This window comes from Eptesicus fuscus, chromosome 16, assembly GCF_027574615.1.
Source record: "Eptesicus fuscus isolate TK198812 chromosome 16, DD_ASM_mEF_20220401, whole genome shotgun sequence".
In the NCBI taxonomy this organism is placed as follows: domain Eukaryota; kingdom Metazoa; phylum Chordata; class Mammalia; order Chiroptera; family Vespertilionidae; genus Eptesicus; species Eptesicus fuscus.
The window spans coordinates 7,509,040-7,530,318 of record NC_072488.1 but is presented as its reverse complement, the minus strand read 5'-3'; the positions used below and the strand labels follow the sequence as shown (position 1 = coordinate 7,530,318).

The 21,279-nt window shown below is 38.9% G+C and overlaps 1 protein-coding gene and 1 pseudogene across 8 annotated transcripts in view; one reads left to right on the top strand and one right to left on the bottom strand.

The window, feature by feature from the left end:
- The window catches only part of PUM2 (pumilio RNA binding family member 2), a 73,339-nt gene continuing 52,060 nt past the window's right edge, over positions 1–21,279 (top strand). For 7 of the 8 annotated variants that reach the window (XM_054728575.1, XM_054728574.1, XM_054728573.1 and 4 more), the window contains exons 1-2: positions 123–241; positions 17,328–17,396. In XM_054728575.1, coding sequence (XP_054584550.1) covers positions 17,346–17,396 — 51 coding nt within the window. In that variant the 5' untranslated portion in view covers positions 123–241; positions 17,328–17,345. Of the gene's footprint in view, positions 25–122; positions 242–17,327; positions 17,397–21,279 lie in introns of those variants that run through there. The other variant, XM_054728571.1, reaches the window with a different exon arrangement.
- On the bottom strand, positions 4,292–6,971 carry LOC103283165 (bublin coiled-coil protein-like; annotated as a pseudogene).

The following is a 21,279-nucleotide window of genomic DNA, read 5'->3' as shown; positions in this document are numbered from 1 at the left end:
GGCGGCGGCGGCAGCCATGTTGTTGTGAGTCTCTGTGTCTCACCCTCGGTACCTCGGTGGTTCGGAGGAGGAGGAGGGGGAGGAGAAGGAGGAGGTGGGGTGGGGGGGAGGGAGGTAGGTGGAGAAAGAAGATCTTGCCGCCACCGAAGGCGGAGGAGGAGGGGAGGACGTCTACGAGCGACGCCGCCGTGTGCCCAACGGTCGGTGTCCCCGGCTGAGGCAGCGCGGCCGCAGCAGCCCCGTAAGTCAGTCGCGCTTGCTCGCTCTCTCCGTGCTCTGGCGCCGCGGGGGCCGCGCCTCGGGGCTTTGTGTGGCGGCCTCGACGGGAGCAGCCCGCCGGGGGGCGGATGGACGCGGCCTGCGGGCGCCCGGGACGGCTGCGGCCTGGGCCCGCTCGCACAATGCAGGGGCGGGCGGGCGGGCGGGGGGGTGGGGGGGGGGGTGCCGGAAGGGGGTGTGCGCTGGGGGCTCTCCGCTTTCCCGCTCCCTTCCCTCTCCCACGCCGAAGCCTCGCGGCGCTGGGGGCCCCCCCCGGCTCTCAGGTTAGAGACGGAGCTGTCTGTCGGTCCGCCCGCCCGCCCAGCCGTTGGGTTCGGGAAGGGGGAGAGGCCGGGTGGATCCCGAGAAGCGTGTGTGCTGGGAGTGGGCGAAGAGGAAGGAGTGGGTCTGCGAACCCGTGTGGGCATTCGCGAGGCCCCGAGTGTGTCCCCGAAAAAAGCCTACGGCAGACAGGTGTGGGTATGAAAGAAACAGCGATTTGGGTTCGACTTGGGAGGTGGTGCCATTGAGGAAGCATGTTGGGGTTTTGTTTTGTTTTGTTATTGGAACAGATTTTGATCCTCGAGGATGTGCACAGGAAAGCCAAAGAAAAGATGAGCGGCTTCGTACATGGTAGCAGGAGTTTCCCATCTGCACAGGGCAAACCAGTGGTTTAGGGTTTTTTATGCCCAGACACGTTTGTAAAAGTTAGTGCTCCTTCTGAGAACATAGCTAGGGAAAACGCACTTTTCTTAACTTTCATAACACGTATTTAAACATTTTTTTTTTTTGTATGGAGGGGGGGCAGTATTGCGGACATAATGGGTGTAATCAGACAATCATGTCAATCAAAATCCGGACTTTGTATTTTGTGAGATTTTTTTTTTTTTTACTTAAAACTGGTCAAGGTTTTTAGGGAAAGCTTTATTAGAAAAATGCTTTTAAACGCTTAAGAGAAATGTGATCCCTGCGAAGGTATTGTCTATCCAGAGTTGTAAGGAAGGGAGTTACCTAAGGATTTTAAAAGCTTGTTTACTGTTTTAAAAGCCCGTTTACTGCTGAGGTTCATGTTTAATAGATGACCACACCATGTGACCCCGGCGTATTTGAGGATGATTTAGGCCATTCTGCGTAGGGAGCCTGTTAAGATAAAAGATACATATTTTTAATTGGCTAAGCTTCTGTTTTTGGTCGTTTAATATCCTGCTTTTTTAAAAAAATTACTTGTTTCATCTGCACAGTCATAAATAGTTGTTGGCATTTTCCTTATTGCAAGAATGTCTTTAAAATTCCAATTTTTGGTAAAATTAAGTTATTTAGAATCTTTTGGTGTCCTTGAGGGCAGTTTTTGTACCCGAAGAGATTTTCTCTAATTTAAAAGATTAAAGTTATATATCAGAATCCTGGTTCTTAAGCTGTTTAGTTTTTGCTTTTAAAGGTCCATTTTCTTTCACAAGTCTAGCTATTTCGAGTTCGATTTGCTGTTAGCATACTTCAACATCTTTAAACAAAGTAAACTTTAATACATAGTTTTTTAAACTTAATTTGTCTGAGTCCAAAGTTCTCTTAGATGTCCCAATATTTAGTAAGATTCAACTTTTTAAAAACAGTCTAAATTACTGCCATGTTTAAATTGGACTTACAAGATTGTCACTTCAATAGGTCAATTATTCTTAGGCATTAAAAGTACATAAACCAAATAATGCAGTCTTAACACATATTAATGTTTAATCCTTTCGTACTTGTTTATAAATCTTTCAGATGGTGAGAGATAATTTGTCTTCCTGTGTAGGTACTTATCGTAGCTGGCAGACGTAATTATAATTATGAACAGAGGCTTGGGCCAAGTATGAATCCAAAGCCAATCTTCTCAGTGACCAGACTGTCTCCTTTTTATAGACACTGACAGGATCTTCATAATTTTAAGTGGAGGTTGCTTCCTGTCTCCTGAACTCAAGTTCTACATGCTTCCTTATTCAGTGACCTTTACACTTGCTGGGTTTCTAAGATAGGAAAGTTGTCTGTGTTTTTTTTTCATTTTCTTAAGACTTACGGATATTTTAAGTGTCTGAATGTTTGTATCTCATGGCTTTGGCATTCGTTCACATTTTGAGGCCATTTTATTGACAGATGTGATTGAAATAAAAATTGTATTTATAACTGGGTAAATTTGTTTCTGACATTAGATTTTTATGTTTAGCAATATAGACATTTTTTCATTTAAAAAGATAATGCTTTTGTAATGGAAAAGGTGAATTTATGGAAATATATTTAAGCTTTTCCAATGAAACACTGTATAGCATTATTACATAGGTTGATGCAAGATAAATGTTTGTTCTCAGAGTTTCAGGTAGCAGTATGTTTAGAGAATAAGGTTAATATTATATTTTTCCTTGGTGATTTTTTCTGTAACTAAAAATGAAAAATTGGAAGACTTGCCTAAAACATGTGTCACCTTTCTTAATATCATCTAATACCCATTCTGTGTTCAGATTTCCCTGATTTTCTCCAAAAAAGTATTTTATAGTTGATTTGTTAGAATCAGGATTCAAACTAGGTTTACACAGTATATTTGATATTTAAGCCTCTTTGTATTTATAATAGTCCTCTCTTCCTTTAAAATTTCTTTCATGTCATAGATGTTAGTGAAACCAGGTGATCCTCTCCCCGCCCCGCCCCCCCCCCCCCCCCCCACACACACACACACACACACCACGCCTCTCCTTTTTTTTATTCTGGACTGGGAAATTTCTTGTATCATATATTGATTTTGTTCTATCTCTGTCCTATTTCTGATAAAACAGTATTATTTAGATCTGGCAGCTTCATTATATGATTGAAGTTTAGTGGGGTTTTTAAAAATATGTTTTTATTGATTTTTAGAGAGAGTGGAAGGGAGAGAGCTAGAGAGAAACATCAGCTGCCTCCTGCATACCCCTTACTGGGGATCAATCCCACAACTGGGCATGTGCCCTGACCAGGAATCAAACCAGTGACCTCTTGGTTCTTGGGTCGATGCTCAACTGCTGAGCCACACTGACTGGGCTAGTGGGGTGTTTGTTTTTTTGTTTGTTTATTTGTTTTTGAGACAATAATTCTTTGTAGGTGGTGGTTCTGTTTCACATTAAATTGCATCATTAAACATATAATGTCTGCTTCCACTTTTAGGACAATGGATTAGTAAATAACAAAATAATGCTAATTTAGAAATACTGTTTTGGGGAGGCTCATTTTAAAATATATCTTTGTCATTCCACATGTATCTTTGACTCATTAGAGCCACTTTGTATTATCTAACAATTTTATAAAGCGTGTCATCTTTATTACCATCTATCTATTTGACCTGCTTCTTTCAGATATCTAAGAAGCATCAAAAACTGGCATTGGTTGAGGTTGTTTAGTGTGTAGATCTTCTCAAAGCAGTATTTTGTTTTTTAAAATAAAGGAACTCCCTAAACAATATTTTCTTAAATTGAGACAATGACTTGTAATCCAAGATACGTTGTACGGACTCAAATATATGGTGATTCTCCTTTGAAAGAGTTTTAAGGAAAAAATCTCTTAGCCTTATATTTTGCATATATGTAAGTATATGTATACTTACTTATCCTATTTTGATTCCTTGAGACTATAAGATTATCTTCAAATAGCTAAAGCATTCTTGCACAGAAGTGTTTGGTAAATTTCTATTTAATGTCTCAATGCTGGTGCTGGAATAATATAACTTCTAATCTTAGAAAATTTGAACTAGAGTCTGAAGATTTCTGGTTTCTGGGAGTCTGTATATTGATAATACTTTTTGTTGTTGTTGTTGTTGAGGACATTCAAGGCCTCAACAGAGAGTGCCCAGGAATTGGGGAGGAGGCAAGGTGGCTGGGTTGCAGGCCCACACCTGACCCCCAGAGGGAAGTTGGATGGGGGTGGGGTTGGCCCAGACACACAGAGGGGAGTACCTCAAGTAGGCAAGAGCCACCAAGGGACTTGTAGGCCAACCCTTGAAAGGGTATCTTAAGTCAGATGGTGAGTGCCCAGGCTAGAGTCTGGCCCAGAGAATCAGGGTTGGGGCCTGGTTGGGGGCTCCTGGAGCATAGGGGCTGGCATCGCTGATGGCCTCCCCTAGCTGGGGCTGGAGCTCCAGGTGAGTCTGCTGGTTGGACTCAAGCAGCTCCTGGAGGCGGGTGTGGAGGTGGTCGTTTTCTACCAAGTGGTCCAGACAGGAATTGATCTGGTCCAATCTGAGTTGATGGCAGCATATTCTGCTTCCCCAAAGCCGTCATCCTTGCCTTCTTCACCCGCCTTTACCGGCATGCCCAGGTCCCCATTGAGGCCCAGTATTGCAGCCCTGGGCGCCGTAGAGGCCACGAGATGCTTGATAACCCATTCTTGCCAAATTTGTCATAAAACTTAGCTTGTCTTCATTATAGTTGAGTCAGTAATATTGTTCTTTATGCAAGTAAAACAAGCATACACAATTCCTCCATGAAGTACATGGACAAACAAGTAGCAAATATCAAAACATGTTGGTATGGATCTTGACTCACCACTAGCTGAGTGCTTGTCCAATATCACTAGAAAAGTGTTTGATTCAACTCAATTACTCGGTAATGGTGATTAGTAGAAATTGCTAATGTTAAATCTTTAAAGGCTAATGATCTTTAAATACTTAAATCTGGATTTAAGTTTACATTTCTCATATGGATAAGAAAAAAGCACTGCTAAACATTAATTTTCTTGGCAAATTTGTAAAAGTGATTTAATACACTGAAGAGACAAGGTACTTCTTAAGAATGTCAGCACCTGTTTGTTTGCTCGATGATAATGTTCATTAAAAACACTCCTTGTGCCGAAACCGGTTTGGCTCAGTGGATAGAGCGTCGGCCTGCGGACTCAAGGGTCCCAGGTTCGATTCCGGTCAAGGGCATGTACCTTGGTTGCGGGCACATCCCCAGTAGGGGGTGTGCAGGAGGCAGCTGATCGATGTTTCTAACTCTCTATCCCTCTCTCTTCCTCTCTGTAAAAAATCAATAAAATATTAAAAAAAAAAAAAACAAACAAACAAAAAAAACACTCCTTGTAGTGGTGTGTTGTTTTTTTAAATATATTTTTATTGATTTCAGAGAGGAAGGGGGAGAGATGGAAACATCAATGATGAGAGAGAATAATTGATTGGCTGCCTCCTGCACGCCCCCTACTGGGGTTGGAGCCTGCAACCCAGGCATGTGCCCTTGACTGGAATCAAACCCGGGACCCTTCAATCTGTAGGCTGACGCTCTATCCACTGAGCCAAACCAGCTAGGGCCTCCTTGTAGTGTTTTTAATAACTATCCAAGAATAGTAATATTTTATAAGTAGTATAAGTTACTCAGTGTGTACTGACTTATATTTATTTGAATTAATTTTTTTGTGTTATTTAGTAATTTATGGACAAGGTAGCAACAGCCTTTAGGTATTAGAGGACTAATTTGGAGAAGTAGTGCCAATGGGAAGTTGCTTTCAGTCATTTTATGTTGGTGTCTTCAGCATTACAAAAGTCTGAGGAATAACGTTATTCATTGTCGCTTTATTAAAATGAGCATTGTTTATTTAATATATATGAAGACACTTATGGTCACTCCCCAGATGTTAGTTGATTTCATGATCTGAATTTTCATTTTATAAAATACCTTAAAATTTTTCATTCAGCATTGAGCATTTAGGTGGCTGTGACACAGTTCCTACCCTACCTCCTCTGACCGGAGTTTAATTTCTACTATGGCTTTAAAATAAAACAATAATTTGAAAATGTGATTAGTGTTATATGATGGTAGAAAGTGCTTTAATACCATTGATTGTAGCTCTAAATGGGTTTTTCTCCTAACTTATTTTTTATTATAGGTATATGATGAGGAATTGGATCAGATGCTGACCGAGAAATATTAGTACTCTTAATGATATAAATGTACAGTACTTATGCATATTCTTGGTTCTTCACATTATTTGAAAACCTTTTGGAACATACATTAGTACATCTAAAAACTGACAGAACTTAACCAAGTTATTTGATGTGCTTTATTTTTTCTCACATAATTAGTAATAATGCTGCTTACAGAAAAATTAGCTTCAGGCATACCTTGGAGATATTTTGGTTTTGGTTCCAGACCACCACAATAAAGCATGGATCACAAGCAAGTGGTAATCTTTTTGTTGATAAAGGGTCTTGCCTTTAAATTGTAAAAACACATCTGAGAAGTGCAATAAAGGGAATTGTAATAAAATGATGTATGCCTGTAATGTTGGATTTTAGAATTTAGTAGAACACTGTTCTTTTGCTAGGAAGCAGAATCATAACCTCAAAAACCTTGATTCAAATTTATCTCAAGATTACACAGGTTCTTAGCCCTAGAAAAGTTTCTATTACGTATCTTCTATATTAGTGATGCTAATTGTTTAATTATTAAAGGAAGTAATATTGGGAAGTTTCTTTTACACCCTAAGCAGTACTGTGTACTATATATAAATACTCCTGGATACATTTTCTGTAAGTAAACATAGTCAGTTCAATATTATGTAACTGATTGTTAGATATTCTGTTGCTCATTAGAAGAAAAGATTGTTCTTTTTCCTCCCTAAGATCTAAAGTTGTCAAATTTATGTCCAAATTCTTATTCTCCACCCCCACCCCCGTCAAGATGATACCAACATTTGTAGTCATATGGGAGATAGCTGATTGGCATTTTGAGTACCATTTAAAGGTATATGTGTTACCATGCCCCTTCAACTTTATTATGGGAATATGGAGGTTATTGCAGGACAGTTGAAAGTGTTTATTTTCTTTTTGTCCCATTGTTTTGCCCACTTTGTTCTCCATTCTCTTTCTTTTGCTTGAAATAAATGGTAGCACTCTAAACCTATTATTTTCAACCCTTTTCATCTCATGGCATACATAAGCTAATTACTAAACTTCTGTGGCACATCAGAAAATATATTTGTTGCCAATCTGACAAAAAATCAGTGTAATTTTGATTCATTCACACTAGATGGCTATTGATTGTTGTGTTGGCTGTTGTCTTTTTTTCTTTCTTCTTTTTTATTGCCAGTCTAAGAAAAAAGAAAAGGAGTCAGTGCCATAACTAATAGTCAGGGGGCATGTTTTAAAATTTTTTGCAGCACACTGATAGAAAGTCACGACCCTAAAGTGTTTTAAAGTTTTTCCCCTGTAACCTACTTGATCACGTAAAGAAAATAATAAAATCACCTTTGGTTAAATGTGAATCTGAAATCTTCATTATTTTTTAAAATGCATATAAATAGAATAATTGAAAAAGTTGAAAACAAAGCCCTGATGCTTAACTTTTGGTTTCCTCATATTTGACAGTGGATTGTCTACTTTTTTGTGTGAAGCAGTCAAGAGAGTAAATGCATTGAAGGAGAGGTCAGCAAACTATGATCTACAGGCCAGATCTGGCCTGCTACCCATTTTTGTTTGGCCTACTATCTATGACTAGTTTTTAAATGTGTGTGTGTGTGGGGGGGGGGAGTGATCAAAAGAAGAATAATTTTGTGACACATTAAATATATATGAAATTCAGATTTCACTGTTGCTAAATAATATTTCATTAGGACACATCCATGCTCTTTTACTTCTATATTGTTTATGGCTGTTTTTGTGCTAAAAATGCAAAGTTCAGAAGCTGCAGCAGAGACCCACAAAGCCTAAAATGTTTGCTATCTAGCTCTTTAGAGAAAATGTTTGTTGATCTCTGCACTGGGCAAACGAAAGAATTGATCCATAGTGGTAAGAGACCTATCACATTTATCCAGAGGTTCTGTACCTTATGACCTCATGTATTTGAACCACAGATGAAAACCTGAAAGGAAGCAAAAAAGAGCTTCAGTAAAGTTTCAGTGCTTTACTCTAGGGGAAAAATTTTTTGTTATGCTTCTTTATTTATTGATTAATTTGAGAGGGAGGGAGACAGAGAGACAGAGACATTGATTTTTGTTGCTCCATTTATTTATGTATTCGTTGGTTGATTTTTGTATGTGCCCTGACCGGGGATTGAACCTGCTATCTTGGCATATTGGGATGACACTAAACCCGTGGTCAGCAAACTGCAGCTCGCGAGCCACATGTGGCTGTTTGGCCCCTTGAGTGTGGCTCTTCCACAAAATACCACCGCCTGGGCGAGTCTATTTTGAAGAAGTCGCGTTAGAAGAAGTTTAAGTTTAAAAAATTTGGCTCTCAAAAGAAATTTCAATCGTTGTACTGTTGATATTTGGCTCTGTTGACTAATGAGTTTGCTGACCACTGCTCTAACCAACTGAGCTACCTAGCCAGGGCGAGAAAATTTCTTAAGTCTACTACTAAGTTTTGTTTTGTTTTTCTTAATAAAAATCTTCCTTCTCTCATCAGTTACACAGATTTATTGTAGAAAGGCAATAAAATTCAGATAAATAGATGAAAGAATTGGTGTACTCTGATCACATAAGAACTATGGATTTTATTTCCTTTCAGTATTTTTTAACATGACTATACAAGCATTTTCTAAATTATAAACTCAAATATTTTTATAAGCTGCATGATACTCCATTTTATAGTAGTGCTGTATTACCTATTGTGGGACAGTTTGTAGTTAATAATTTCAGGATTGCAAGCAACACAACTACAAATATCTTTGTGCATAAAGGTTTTTTATATTTAGGTTTTATTTTTTAGGATTGATCCCCAAAGTTGGGAGATTGGTTCAAGAGATAGATGCACTGATATAGATATGATGCCAAGTTGCTTTCCTAAAGGATTGTAATTTTAGAATGTGTTTTTGTGTTTGTTAGAGGCAGTTTCCTTCTTAGAGCCTGTTGACTCTTAAAAATCTACCATACTTGGATATCTGAGGTTACAGGTCACTGCAAATTAAAAGTAACCTAATTAGAAATGTTAGAAGTGGTACTGTTACTTTCAAGTCAGGTGATACTTAACCTGACAGCAAGGCAGGAGGCTGGAATACTAACAAGACAAACACTGAGCACCCGAAGAGCCTCAAAAAGTTATCAGTTCTTTCTTTTGTTTTTAAGATTTTAAAAATGGATTTGGGGAGAGAGAGAGAAAGCGAAACATCAATTGGTTCCCTCCTGCATAGCCCTAGTGGGGATCCAGCCCATAACCCAGACTTGTGCCCTGACCCGGAATTGATCCAGCAACCTTCCAGTGCATGGGTTGACTCGTAACCAACCAAGCCACACTGGCCAAGGCAGTGTCAGTTCTTTCTAGAGTAGTCTGTAATGATGCTCTTGATGATGATTCGTATTTTTTTCAAATACAATATTAGAGAAAGAGAGAGAAGGGAGAGAGGGAGAGAGAGATAGAAAATCTCGATGAGAGAGATTGGCTCCTGCACGGCCCTTAGTGGGGATTGGGCCCCCAACTCAGGCTTGTGCCCTGACTGGGGAATCGAGCCAATGACCTCTTGGTTCATGGGTCATGATGCTCAACCACTGAGCCACACCAGTGGGGCAACACAAAGAACTTTTGAATACATTGCTGCTTTGATCTTCACAACAGATAAGTAAGTTAAGATTTAGGGATTAGTCACTTGTAAAAGTCAAACTGTGAACTCTTATATTCTGAATCTAAATCAAATACTATTTCTGCTCTACCACGTTGCGGGTTAATATCATCTACTAGAGGCCCCGTGCACGAAGTTCGTGCACGGGGGGCAGGGGATGTGTGTTCCTCAGCCCAGCCTGCACCCTCTCCAATCTGGGACATCCCTCTCACAATCCAGGACTGCTGGCCCCCAACTGTTCACCTGCCTGCCTTCCTGATTGCCCCTAACCGCTTCTGCCTGCCAGCCTGATCACCCCCTAACCACTCCCCTACCAGCCTGATTGATGCCTAACTGCTCCCCTGCCAGCCTGTTTGCCCATAACTGCCCTCCCCTGCAGGCCTTGGCCCCCCCAACTGCCCTTCCCTGCAAGCCTGGTCACCCCCAACTTCCCTCTGCCAGCCTGGTCACCCCTAACTGCCCTCCCCTGCAGGCTTGATCGCCCCCAACTGCCCTCCCTTGCAGACCTGGTCCCTCCCAACTGCCCTCCCCTGCTGGCCATCTTGTGGCGGCCATCTTGTGTCCACATAGGGGCAGCCATCTTGTGTATTGGAGTGACGGTCAATTTGCATATTACTCTTTTATTAGATAGGATATCCTACCTAATAAAATGGTAATATGTAAATTACCATTGCTCCGCTACGCCCACGATTAGGCCAGTGGGAGGCACAGGGGGCGGGACTTGGGGTGGCCGGGGTAGCCGATTGGGCCAGCGTCTGCGCCATGGCTGTGCTGCGGAACAGAAGGGGCCTCTGGGGCAGTGAGCTCACGTCCCGCCGCGGACCATCAAAAGCGGGGGAGCTGGGTGCCTGTCTGCTCTGGCACCAGGCCTTCCAGCTCGGCGGAGGCTTCTGAAAGGCCTGGTGCACCAGCGGACAGGCACCCAGCTCCCCGGTGATTGAAAGCGAAAGCATGGGAGCTGGGTGCTTGTCCGCTCCGGCACCAGCGGACAGGCACCCAGGTCCCCCGCGATCGAAAGCGTAAGCGTGTAGGGGACCCTACACGTGCATGATACAATCATGCACTGGGCCTCTAGTATATATATAAAAGGCTAAAATGCTAAGTGTTTGTCTGACCGGTCAAGTGACCTGCACTGACCACCAGGGGGCAGATGCTCAACACAGGAGCTGTCATGATGCGCACTGGCCACCAGAAGGCAGATGCTCCAACCAGTAGTTTAGCTTGCTGCTGGGTTCCGGCCAATTGGGACTGGGCGAGATGGGCTGGACACTCCCTAGAGCCCTCCCACAGTCCCTTCCCAGCCCCAGTTGTGCACCAATGGGGTCACTTGGCCTGGCCTGTGCCCTCTCGCAATCTGGGACCCTTCAGGGGATGTCAGAGAGCCGGTTTTGGCCCAATTCCCGCAGGCCAGGCCGAGGGACCCCACCGGTGCACGAATCCGTGCACCGGGCCTCTAGTGTACAAATAAACGTCACCACGGACCTGGCGCCGACAAAGCAACACTTGGCTTCCCCCAAGTGAGACACAGGCCCCGCCACCACCCCGGAGTAACAGCCCACCAAATCGCAGCCAATGCTGCCAAGGTAATGGCGTCACATAGTAATGCCCAGCTTCCTCTCCCTAGCAACTAGCCTCCTTGAAGTTTGTTCAGCCCAGGAACACAACTTGCTTTATAGCCAGGTGGAAACATTTTACACTTTAACCAAATGTCTATGAAACATTTTCCCATGCCTCATCTCATTTGATCCTCACAGAAGTCTGAGTTAGGTAGATAGGAAACTTGATAGAATCCTATTTTCTTTTCATTAGCCGGAAAATGGAGACTTAGAAAGTTTAAAAACTTGACCCGACTGAAAAGAAGTAAGAAATGGTGGACCTTGAAAATGATTTCAGGTTTTCTCACTGCACCGAATATAGTCAAATACTACTGCAGTTAAATATTTTACCCTTTGTTCTCCCTGCGTGATCTACAATAATAATGTGTTTCATGTTGATATTTATTGCTGTGTTGCTGACAGTTACCTGAAAGAGAAGTTGGGGTGCTTCACTGGGCTGGAAAAAGTTTAACTACATCAGAAAGCAGGTCTAATTAAGCAAGTTTATTCTGTATATATAAAAGGCTAAGTTGACTCGTGCATGTGCGATACATAGTAAAGCTCTCGCTGGCGCCAATCGCACACATGTGTTTTGATCTGTCATTGTCGATCGTGAATTTGGTTGACACTTCTATTATAGAGAAAGGGTGGATAGCAATATTAAAATATTCCTTCTAAATAATTTCCTTTCAATGTGCATGAATCCGTGCACCAGGCCTCTAGTTTAATATATTTTATAAATTGAATGATGAAGTCAGAATTGTGTGGATGCATTGTCAAGCTGATAGGATTTAAACTTGCAGCATTTTTTAAAAATATGTTTTTATTTATTTTAGAGAGGAAGGGAGAAGGAGAGACAGAGAGAGAAGCATTGATCGGCTGAAACCCTGACATTTTGGTGCATGGGATGACATTCAACCAACTGAGTCACACTGGTTTGGCCAGGACTAAATTTGTAGCATTCTTAAGAAATTAAAAAGTTGCCCTAACCAGTTTGGCTCAGTGGATAGAGTGTTGACCTGCAGACTCAAGGGTCCCAGGTTTGATTCCAGTCAAGGGCATGTACCTTGGTTGCGGGCACATCCCCAGTAGGGGGTGTGCAGGAGGCAGCTGATTGATGTTTCTCTCTCATCGATGTTTCTAATCTAACTCTCTCTCCCTCTCCCTTCCCTGTAAAAAATCAATAAAATATATTTTTAAAAAAGAAATTAGAAAGTTGTGTAAATATTAGGTGATTCCTGATAACATGTTAGTATTATCATGAAGATTTCATATGATTCACTAGTAGGCGATCTAGAAAATATAAGGGCTATAGATAGAAGATTTAAGAGAAAATCTAATCTAATAATAGACAAATATGCAAATTGACCGCACCTTCGCTACACATAAGCCACGCCCACCAGCCAATCAGGGCGAATATGCAAATTACCCCAACAAAGATGACGGCTAATTTGCATATCAAGACAGCGTCAAAAGAAGCCAAGAGCTGCAGAAGGGAGTAAAGCTTCGAAGAAGCAAGCAAGCCGGGGGGTGGGGGGAGGTAGGAGAAGGGAGGAGCGAAGTCAGGGCCGGGGGCGAAGGGAAACGCAGGCGGGCTGGCCGAGAAGGCGGGGCGGGTGACAAGGGCGGGGCGGAGGCGGGGCCGGGGGCGAAGGGAAACGCAGGCAGGCTGGAGGAGAAGGTGGGGCGGGCGACAAGGGAGGAACGGAGGCGGGGTAGAGTGCAGCAGGAAATCCTATTGCAGGATTTTTCCTGCAATGGGAACGCTAGTGAGATCATAATTGTAAATCTTAGAAAAAGAATATAAAGGGCATAGAATCAAGAGCAACATGAAATCCTGTGAAGAACTTACAGAATGAGTGTACTTTGTCCAAATTTAGGGAAATTTAAAGAAACTTAGAAATCAAAGATGTTTAAAGTAGACTATACTAAGTTATTAGTGTGTCATTAAGATAAAGAATTTAGATTGTATGTTACAAAATGATAGGACACATTCAGACTAAGATTTCTTGATAATTGGGGGGTATATATAAATATCCAAAGTATATATATGTATATAAAATTTTATATGTGTATGTATGTGTGTGATAAAATATTTTTATCTCACACTGGGTTTTGCTTTAAAACTCAGTGTCATGACGGTATGGCTAGAAATATTTATTATAATGGCTATTGAATGTACATGTAAAGTAGTAGTTCTACAAATGTTATAAAATTCATAATACAGTATTGAAATTTTTGCTTTAAATGGGCTTATGTGTTTTTAAAAAATTAAGAGGAAAAAATAGTCTTCTGTACTTAGGCACATTCTTCCATTTTTGGTGCTCTTTATTCCTTCCTGATCATCTGAATTTCCATCTGGTATGTTTCCCTTTAGCCTGAAGAATTTCTTTTAAAGCATTTCTTGAGGTAGAAGTCTGTTGTAATGAATTTTCTTTTTATTTAAAAATGTCTTTGTTTTGGCCTTTATTCTTGAAAGTTATTTCCATCAGATAAAATTGTAGTTTGGCTTTTTTTTTTTCTTTCAGCACTTTAAAGTCTGGTCCTTTATATTCTGGTCCTGATTGTTCCTAGTGCATAGTCAGTGGTCATTTATATCATTTTCCCCCTTTCTGTAATGTTGTTTTTTCCTCTAGCTGTTTTTAGGATTTTATTTTTATCTTTGATTTTCAGCATTTTTATAAGGATATACATGGGTATGGGTTTTTCCTATTTATCTTGCCTAGGGTTCACTGTTGTCTTGAATCTGTAAATTTTGCTTTCATGAAATTAGGGGGAATTTGTGGCTATTGTTTCTTCAAATAATTTTTCCACCTCATTCTCTCCTCTTTTTCTCTTTCTTCAGATTGGAAATCTCTATTGATTTGACTTCAAATTCATCAGCCCTTTATTTCCAATCTGCTGTTAAGTGCATCCAGTGACATTTAAAATTAATTAATTAATTTTCAGTTTTAGGGTTTCCTTTTGGTTCTTTCTATAGTTTTGCTTTACTGAAATTTTCTATTTTTTCTTTCATTGGTAGCATGTGTTTTTCTCTTATCTCTGAACAAAGTTATAGTAGTTGCTTTAAGATCTTTGCTAATTCTAACCCCTGGGTCATCTTGGGGTTGGTATTTATTAATGGAGTTTTTCAGTATCTACATATGTCTAATAATTTTGGGGGTTTTTGTTCTTTTTTTTCATGTCTAATAATTTTGGTTTGTGTTCTAGACATGTTTACATTGAAAATGCTCTAAATTCTAAGGAGAATATTGGCTTCTGATTGTTTTTGTTTTCATGGGATTGAAACTCTGTGACTTCTGTGGTGCTCAGCAGCAGATACTTTGTTTAGTTATTTTCACCTTAATCGGGCTGCTTGGAATGTATTCCACACATGGAGTACAGAGATGGTCTAAAAATCTGAGCAGAATTTGGTTGCCTCCTTTTTAAGACTTCCCTTCTTAGTTGCCAGCTGCTCTCTTTGTTCCAAACTCTGTTCCTTGGATCTTCAAGCCTTTAAGACTGGGTTGTTTATAGGAATTTCAGTTGTTTTATTTATTTATTTTAAATTATGGCTTTATTTTTGTTTATTTTGTCCAGAGTTTATTGTTATCTCTAGGAGGGTTTGGTTTGATAGGAGCTACTCCTCCAATTACCAGAAAACATATCAGGCTAATTTAAACTCTTTGAGAACAGTAGTCATATTTTAACTCAGTGTTTTCTTTACAAAATCTTACACATTTCCCTGGCTGGTTGGGGGTAGTCCTGTGCACTGAAAGGTTGCTGGTTCAATTTTCCCAGTAGGGGGCATACAGGAGGCAGCCAATGGATGTTTCCCTCTCACATCTGTTTCTCCCTTCTCCCTTCCTCTCTCTCTCTCTAAAAAAGAAAAATCTTACACATTGAAAATGCCCAGTAAAAGCTTACTGAACTAATGGATGAATGAAATGTTGGTTGTGTGAGAACTGTTAGTGAACCAGCTTTCCTAACAAGTTAAGAGAGAAGAATAGTTATTTGCTGCCACATATCTTTTTCTTTTTTTCCACAAGACACCAAAAACATTTTTAATGCCCTTCTGGTACCACAAAGATCCTGAGGATCTTTATTTCAGTGATATCAAGTAGTACAGTAGAGAGATTAACAAACATTACAGCCAGTGCATTTCATGGGTCCTTTATGTGTCATCATTTTAACCCTGAACTTTCTTTTAATCTTTATTTTATTTTTCATTTAATAATTCTTTATTGTTGAAAGTATTACATATGCCCCCTTTCCCCCATTGACCTCTTCTAGCGCCTCCCCGCGCCCCCCCAGACCTTCACTGCCCTATTGTCTGTGTCCATGGGTTATGCATACAAATTCTTTGGTTGATCTCTTGCCGCCCCCCCACCTTCTCTTTGAGGTTTGACAGTCTTTTCCATGCTTCTATGTCTCTGGGTCTATTTTGTTCATCAGTTTATTTTGTTCATTAGATTCCACATATGAGTGAGATCATGCAATACCACATATCTTTGATATAGTATCTGTTCAGATCTTTTGCCCATTTTTAAATTGGGTTATTATTTTTAAAAAAGTTTTTCATATATTCTGGATACAGATCCTGTATTGGGTATGTGATTTTTGGATATCTTTCTTCTAGTCTATGATTTTTTTCTCTTTTGTGTAGAGTGTGTTCTTATTGAAGTCAAAGATAGTTGGAAATTTTGAAGAGGAGAGAGATTTGGTTAGAAATATGAATATGGAGATGAGGGTCCTCAGAATATACATATATTTCTCAAAGCAATTAGAGTGGAAGAGATTGCTCAGAACATGCTCAGAACAAAGGATAGAAAAGAGAGTACTTTGGATAGAATACTAAGGGAACACTAGCATTTATTAGTTGAGGTGACAATTAGTCTGTGAAGAAGCAACTGGATACTTATAAGAAAGTAAAAAAGAAGGATTATAAGGGACAAAGTAGCAACAGAGAGCAGGATTACAGGAAGGAAGGAGTGCTTTGTAAAGTAAAAATGCTGTGGAATTTTAGAGAGATATAACTGACTGGAAAAAATAACAGAATTATATTGTAAGGCCCAAAACTTTGAGGGCTATGAAGTTGTTTTAGGCTTAAGTGCTTTTCTCCAGCAATATTTAACACTATGTGGCAAGGGCCTCTGACTCAAGAACATATTCATTGTCATATGAAAGATAAAAAGCAATTTCAACTATTTGTTGGAAGTGGAAAAGATAGAAATACATGTTTTAGTTTGCATTTGAGGGGAATGGAAAGGAATTATTCTTTAGAAAACATGAGCATTATAATTACAGCTGATTAATTTATGTGTTGCTTTGAATTATATCATCATTAAGTAATTTTAGTGGAATTTTTTTATTGCAATGAGATCTACAAATAATGAAATGCTGAGGAATTTTGAAAAACCTTAACTGAACGATGTAATGCAAAATAATTTTATAATAGGAACTGCAATATTTTAAAAAGATAACTACACTTTAGTACTTGAGCTCGCTTCCTCTCTTCATTTTCCTTCTATTCTTTTGCTCAAGAAACTAGTAGGTTTTCTTTTCCCACACAGTTTTTAAAATATGTTTTTATTGATTTTAGGGGGAGAGAGAAACATCAACATTGATCAGCTGCCTCCTGCACCCCCCACACTGGGGATCAAGCCTACAACCCGGGCATGTGCCCTGACCGGGAATTGAAACAGCCATCTCTTGGTTCATGGGTTGACACTCAACCACTGAACCACACTGGCCTGGCTGGCACACAGTTTTTAATGTAGATTGCTGTTATGTGCTCTGTTTAGGAAAACCTGTCTCTTCATAGAGAAATCTGTTCTTGCCCATCTCAACTCACGCTAACATCAGTAGTAACTTTAATATAATATAAAAATAGTTGATGCAGTCCACTATTTAAATTTTTCTTTCTACTAATTCTGTTTTTGTTATTCAACAGGTTTGATTTGTGGATGAAATGAATCATGATTTTCAAGCTCTTGCGTTAGAATCTCGGGGAATGGGAGAGGTAAATATTTATGAATGCTAAGAATGTACATTTTACTTCGATTATAACTGTAAATCTTGAAATTAGTGGTTAATGGTGCAGGTTTTTAAAATATACAGTTATGTAGTTGTGATTTTTCAACTTTTTTTTAGTGAGATTTGTGTCCAGTTGATTGGTTAAATAATGTATTATATTTGTAGTGAATCATAAATACTTTGCTCAGAAAAGAGCCTTCTTGATTCTTGTCCTTCTGTTTTATATATGTATGCTGTTTGCTTTAGCCATACTAAATTGTTCACTATTCTCTCTTCCAAAAATCTCTCCTTGTTCACTGTTTGCTTAAAAAAACTTCTAATCCTCTACAAGACTCTGTTGGAAAGATGCTTATCTATTATTGTCCTATTGCTGTCTGCAGTGGAATTATACTTCCTCATCTGACTTCTTATAGATCTTTATATATACTTTATTATATTACTGGTTAGTTTATTGTTTTATATTAGTGTCCTTAGTAGATTGATAGCTTCGAATGATTAGCACACAGTGGGTATTCTAAATTTTTTAATGCTCTTTGTCAGTCCTGTTAATCCATGACTTGGGGGGATCCCATTTAATCTCATTATTATATTATTTAAGGCATCAAAAATACTTAGTTTTCCATATACCTAATGAATATTTAGAAAAAACTTAATTGTTGATGAAAACCCTGTGGTCACATCTTTATTTTGTCATGTTCTATAGTACTAACATAGCGTGAACTTTGATAAGACAAAATAATCGTGAACAGACCTAAGATGTGTAATTAATTGCTTGCTCCTGGAGATTATTTTACTTTGGTAGATTAGAGACCTTCCTGAGACTCACTCCATCCAATGCTGTGCTCTTCAGATGCAGAAAAAGAGTCCAGTCACTCCTCTGGACCACAAGAGGGCACTCTGCAGCTAGCTAACCCTCCCCTTCTCCAGAACAGCGTTTTCCAAAGAGTTTGTCATTTTCAGAGGACTGATTTAAGGGTGAGTTAAGGCGCTTAAGCATGAGTATTGCCAAAGTAAACTTGTTAGTTCAGTGCATAACGTAAAATTCTGGGCCCTAAAAAAAAAATTTGAAAAAGGGAATAATTTTTTAGTTAGAACTACAGTTTCACTACAGTGCAGTGGAGTCTGCTTAGGCATTATTTACCCTGTGGGTGAATAAAAAGAAACAGTTGAAAGGGGCTTTTGTTTTTTTCCCTGCTGCTTGTTTTCTTTGGTCTTTAGAAAGAAACATATCTTAAAAGCGGGGTTGAATAATATTTCAGTCTAGTCTGTGACAAACTTGAACTTAAATGATTTTTAAGAGCAAGTAAAGTCACACCTTACCTTAATTCTATTTAGACATATCCCCCTCCCAGCACTTTACTTCCCAAGTCTACATCGTGTATATATTTACAGATTGGCTCTTTTTTTTTCTTCATTTCTAAATAATATTTGTAAATCCAAAGATATCATTGCAGTTTGTAAAAAAAAAAGTCATAATCAGAACCAGTAGTTGAAAGAGTTTAGTTATTTGGGGATGGAGGGAGGGATATTTGAGGTTTTTGGAAAGAGAGAAGCTGGGATGAATAGTATGTTAAATGATCTAAGCTTAAATCTAGGTTTTCTTAATGGAAATGTCAGAAATGCAGAGTAAAAGTGGCTAGGTGTAGACTTCCTGCTTTTTTGGTGGATAGCAGCAGGTCAGTGCTTCTATGACCTTCATCTAGTAAAAATGTATTTTTAAATAAGCTGTTACTCACTAATTAAGTGTTTTTCTTAACAGTTTACCAACTAATTCTGTTACCTCCAAGAGATAGCTCAGAAACCTACCAGGTTTCTGTCTCTGGGTTCTCTCTCCCACAAGTCTTTCTATCTTTCCTCATCTCACAGGCAGCAGGGAACCTTCTGGGATTTCCTTCTTTGCCTGTCTCTCTCTCACCAGTCTTCTCCTCCTTTCCTGACAGGTGAGGTTTTTTGTTTTTGTTTTATCCCAGAATTCATTCATTTTAATAAATAAAAGCAACCTTAAATTTCTGGTTCTTGAGTTTTCTAAAATTGCTTGTTATTTTTTTTAACGTGACATCCTTTTTTAATGGATTGGCCTATTCTTGACTTTTTCTTTAAAAAATAAAGTTGTCCTTATTATGTCTTAAGTTGTAAACCTCTAATGTACAAAGCACTGTATTACATATAGGCCTATTTGCATATGTATTGGTTTTTGTAGATCATGCCCATCATCAGAAGGGCAGTCTCTTCTAGTTGTTCATTCACAAATAGAAACAGGTTTGTATTCATTCATTCATAAATTCATTCCATTTTTTTTCATAGCACATTTTCATCAAAAGACCTACCTATTTGTGTTATGTCATATGACTTAAAAAGAGCAAAGCTAATCCATGTAGTGTTTTCAAACTATACTGCAGAGGCATATACCTATTTTATATATGTATATATAATGGAAACCAGCTATTTCAAATAGTTTTAAATACCTGAGCATAATTTTGTCTGCATAAATTCCTATCTTAATTCTATCTTAAACTTTATCCACTGTAATAAATACCCCACATATGGCCAAATATCATGATAATATCTTAAACTGTTTTATTCATTATATCTAGTGGTGGCCTATTATTGGAAATTTTCAGAAACATTGATGGATTACACTATGCTTAAAAAGAATCATCTTCTGTGGTAGTTGAATGTAAAAACAGTACCTTAGAATTAAACAGATGGGTTTAAATTTTAATGCTATCTACTATGTATATACAGGGTGGGGCAAAAGTAGGTTTACAGTTACTCATATGAAAATAATATAATAATAATACACGAATAAGCTGTTTCTCTTACTAGCAACTATAAACCTCCTTTTGCCTCACCCTGTATTAAAAGATTCATATTTTCAGTAATGTGTCTATTATGTGCTAGATGCTGTTCTAAGCAGCTATGTTATTTCATTCTAGCCTCATAAAAACTCTTTGACAGTAGCTTTATTATTCTTCTTACTTTATCAATGAGGAAACTGAAGCTCAAAATGGTTAATTCTGTGGCCCAAGACTATTAATAGTGCTTAAATGGCAATTTGAACTTATGAGTGCCTTGACTATTTACAATACTGCTTCATATTGGAAGTAACAACATATAATAATGTTTACTGGTGACATTAAGGGATATTAGAAATGAATAAAATTTGGGGAAATAGTATGATTTGAAAAAATTAAGAAGCATTGATATCTTTTACTAAAAGAAAAGTCCTAGAAGGAAATTACTTTGTGTCTTTCTTGTTCTCTGCACACTTAGTTATTAACATCTTAGTTATGCCTACCTTGTACGAACTTCTGTTATAGTCAACTTACATTCTAATTTGCCAAGACAGTCCAGATACATATCTGTTTTCATGGCATAATTATTAATAACACAATCACCTCCTTTCTCAAAACTGTCCCAAATTGGATGTTACGTGAACACCTTAATTTAAAACACCATAATGTAGACACGTGGCCTTTAAATCTTTAGGATTATGTTAATGTTGTTAGTTTGGTGACCTTTAAGTGCCCCTCATAGTATAGACTAGCAGGAGTGTATTTATTTTGAGATAGTACGCTAGGGTGTTGACTGATTTCTTTGGGGATGGAGAGGGCAAGCTATAAATGCTTCTTGAAGAAAATAACTGATAAAATGGAGGACCATGGAGGGATGAATTTGTATGTCCACTCGATCATTTCTGAGTCGGAAGGACAGATGAGCAGGTTGACAAGAAATACTGAGTTGTCTGACCTTGGTTTAGAGCTTTTGTGAATTATGGGAATACGAAGTGGTATGGGATAATGTATCTTACAGATCTTCAAGATCTCTCAGCCCTTGTTTTCTGTAATGTATTACTACAGTAAAAGAGT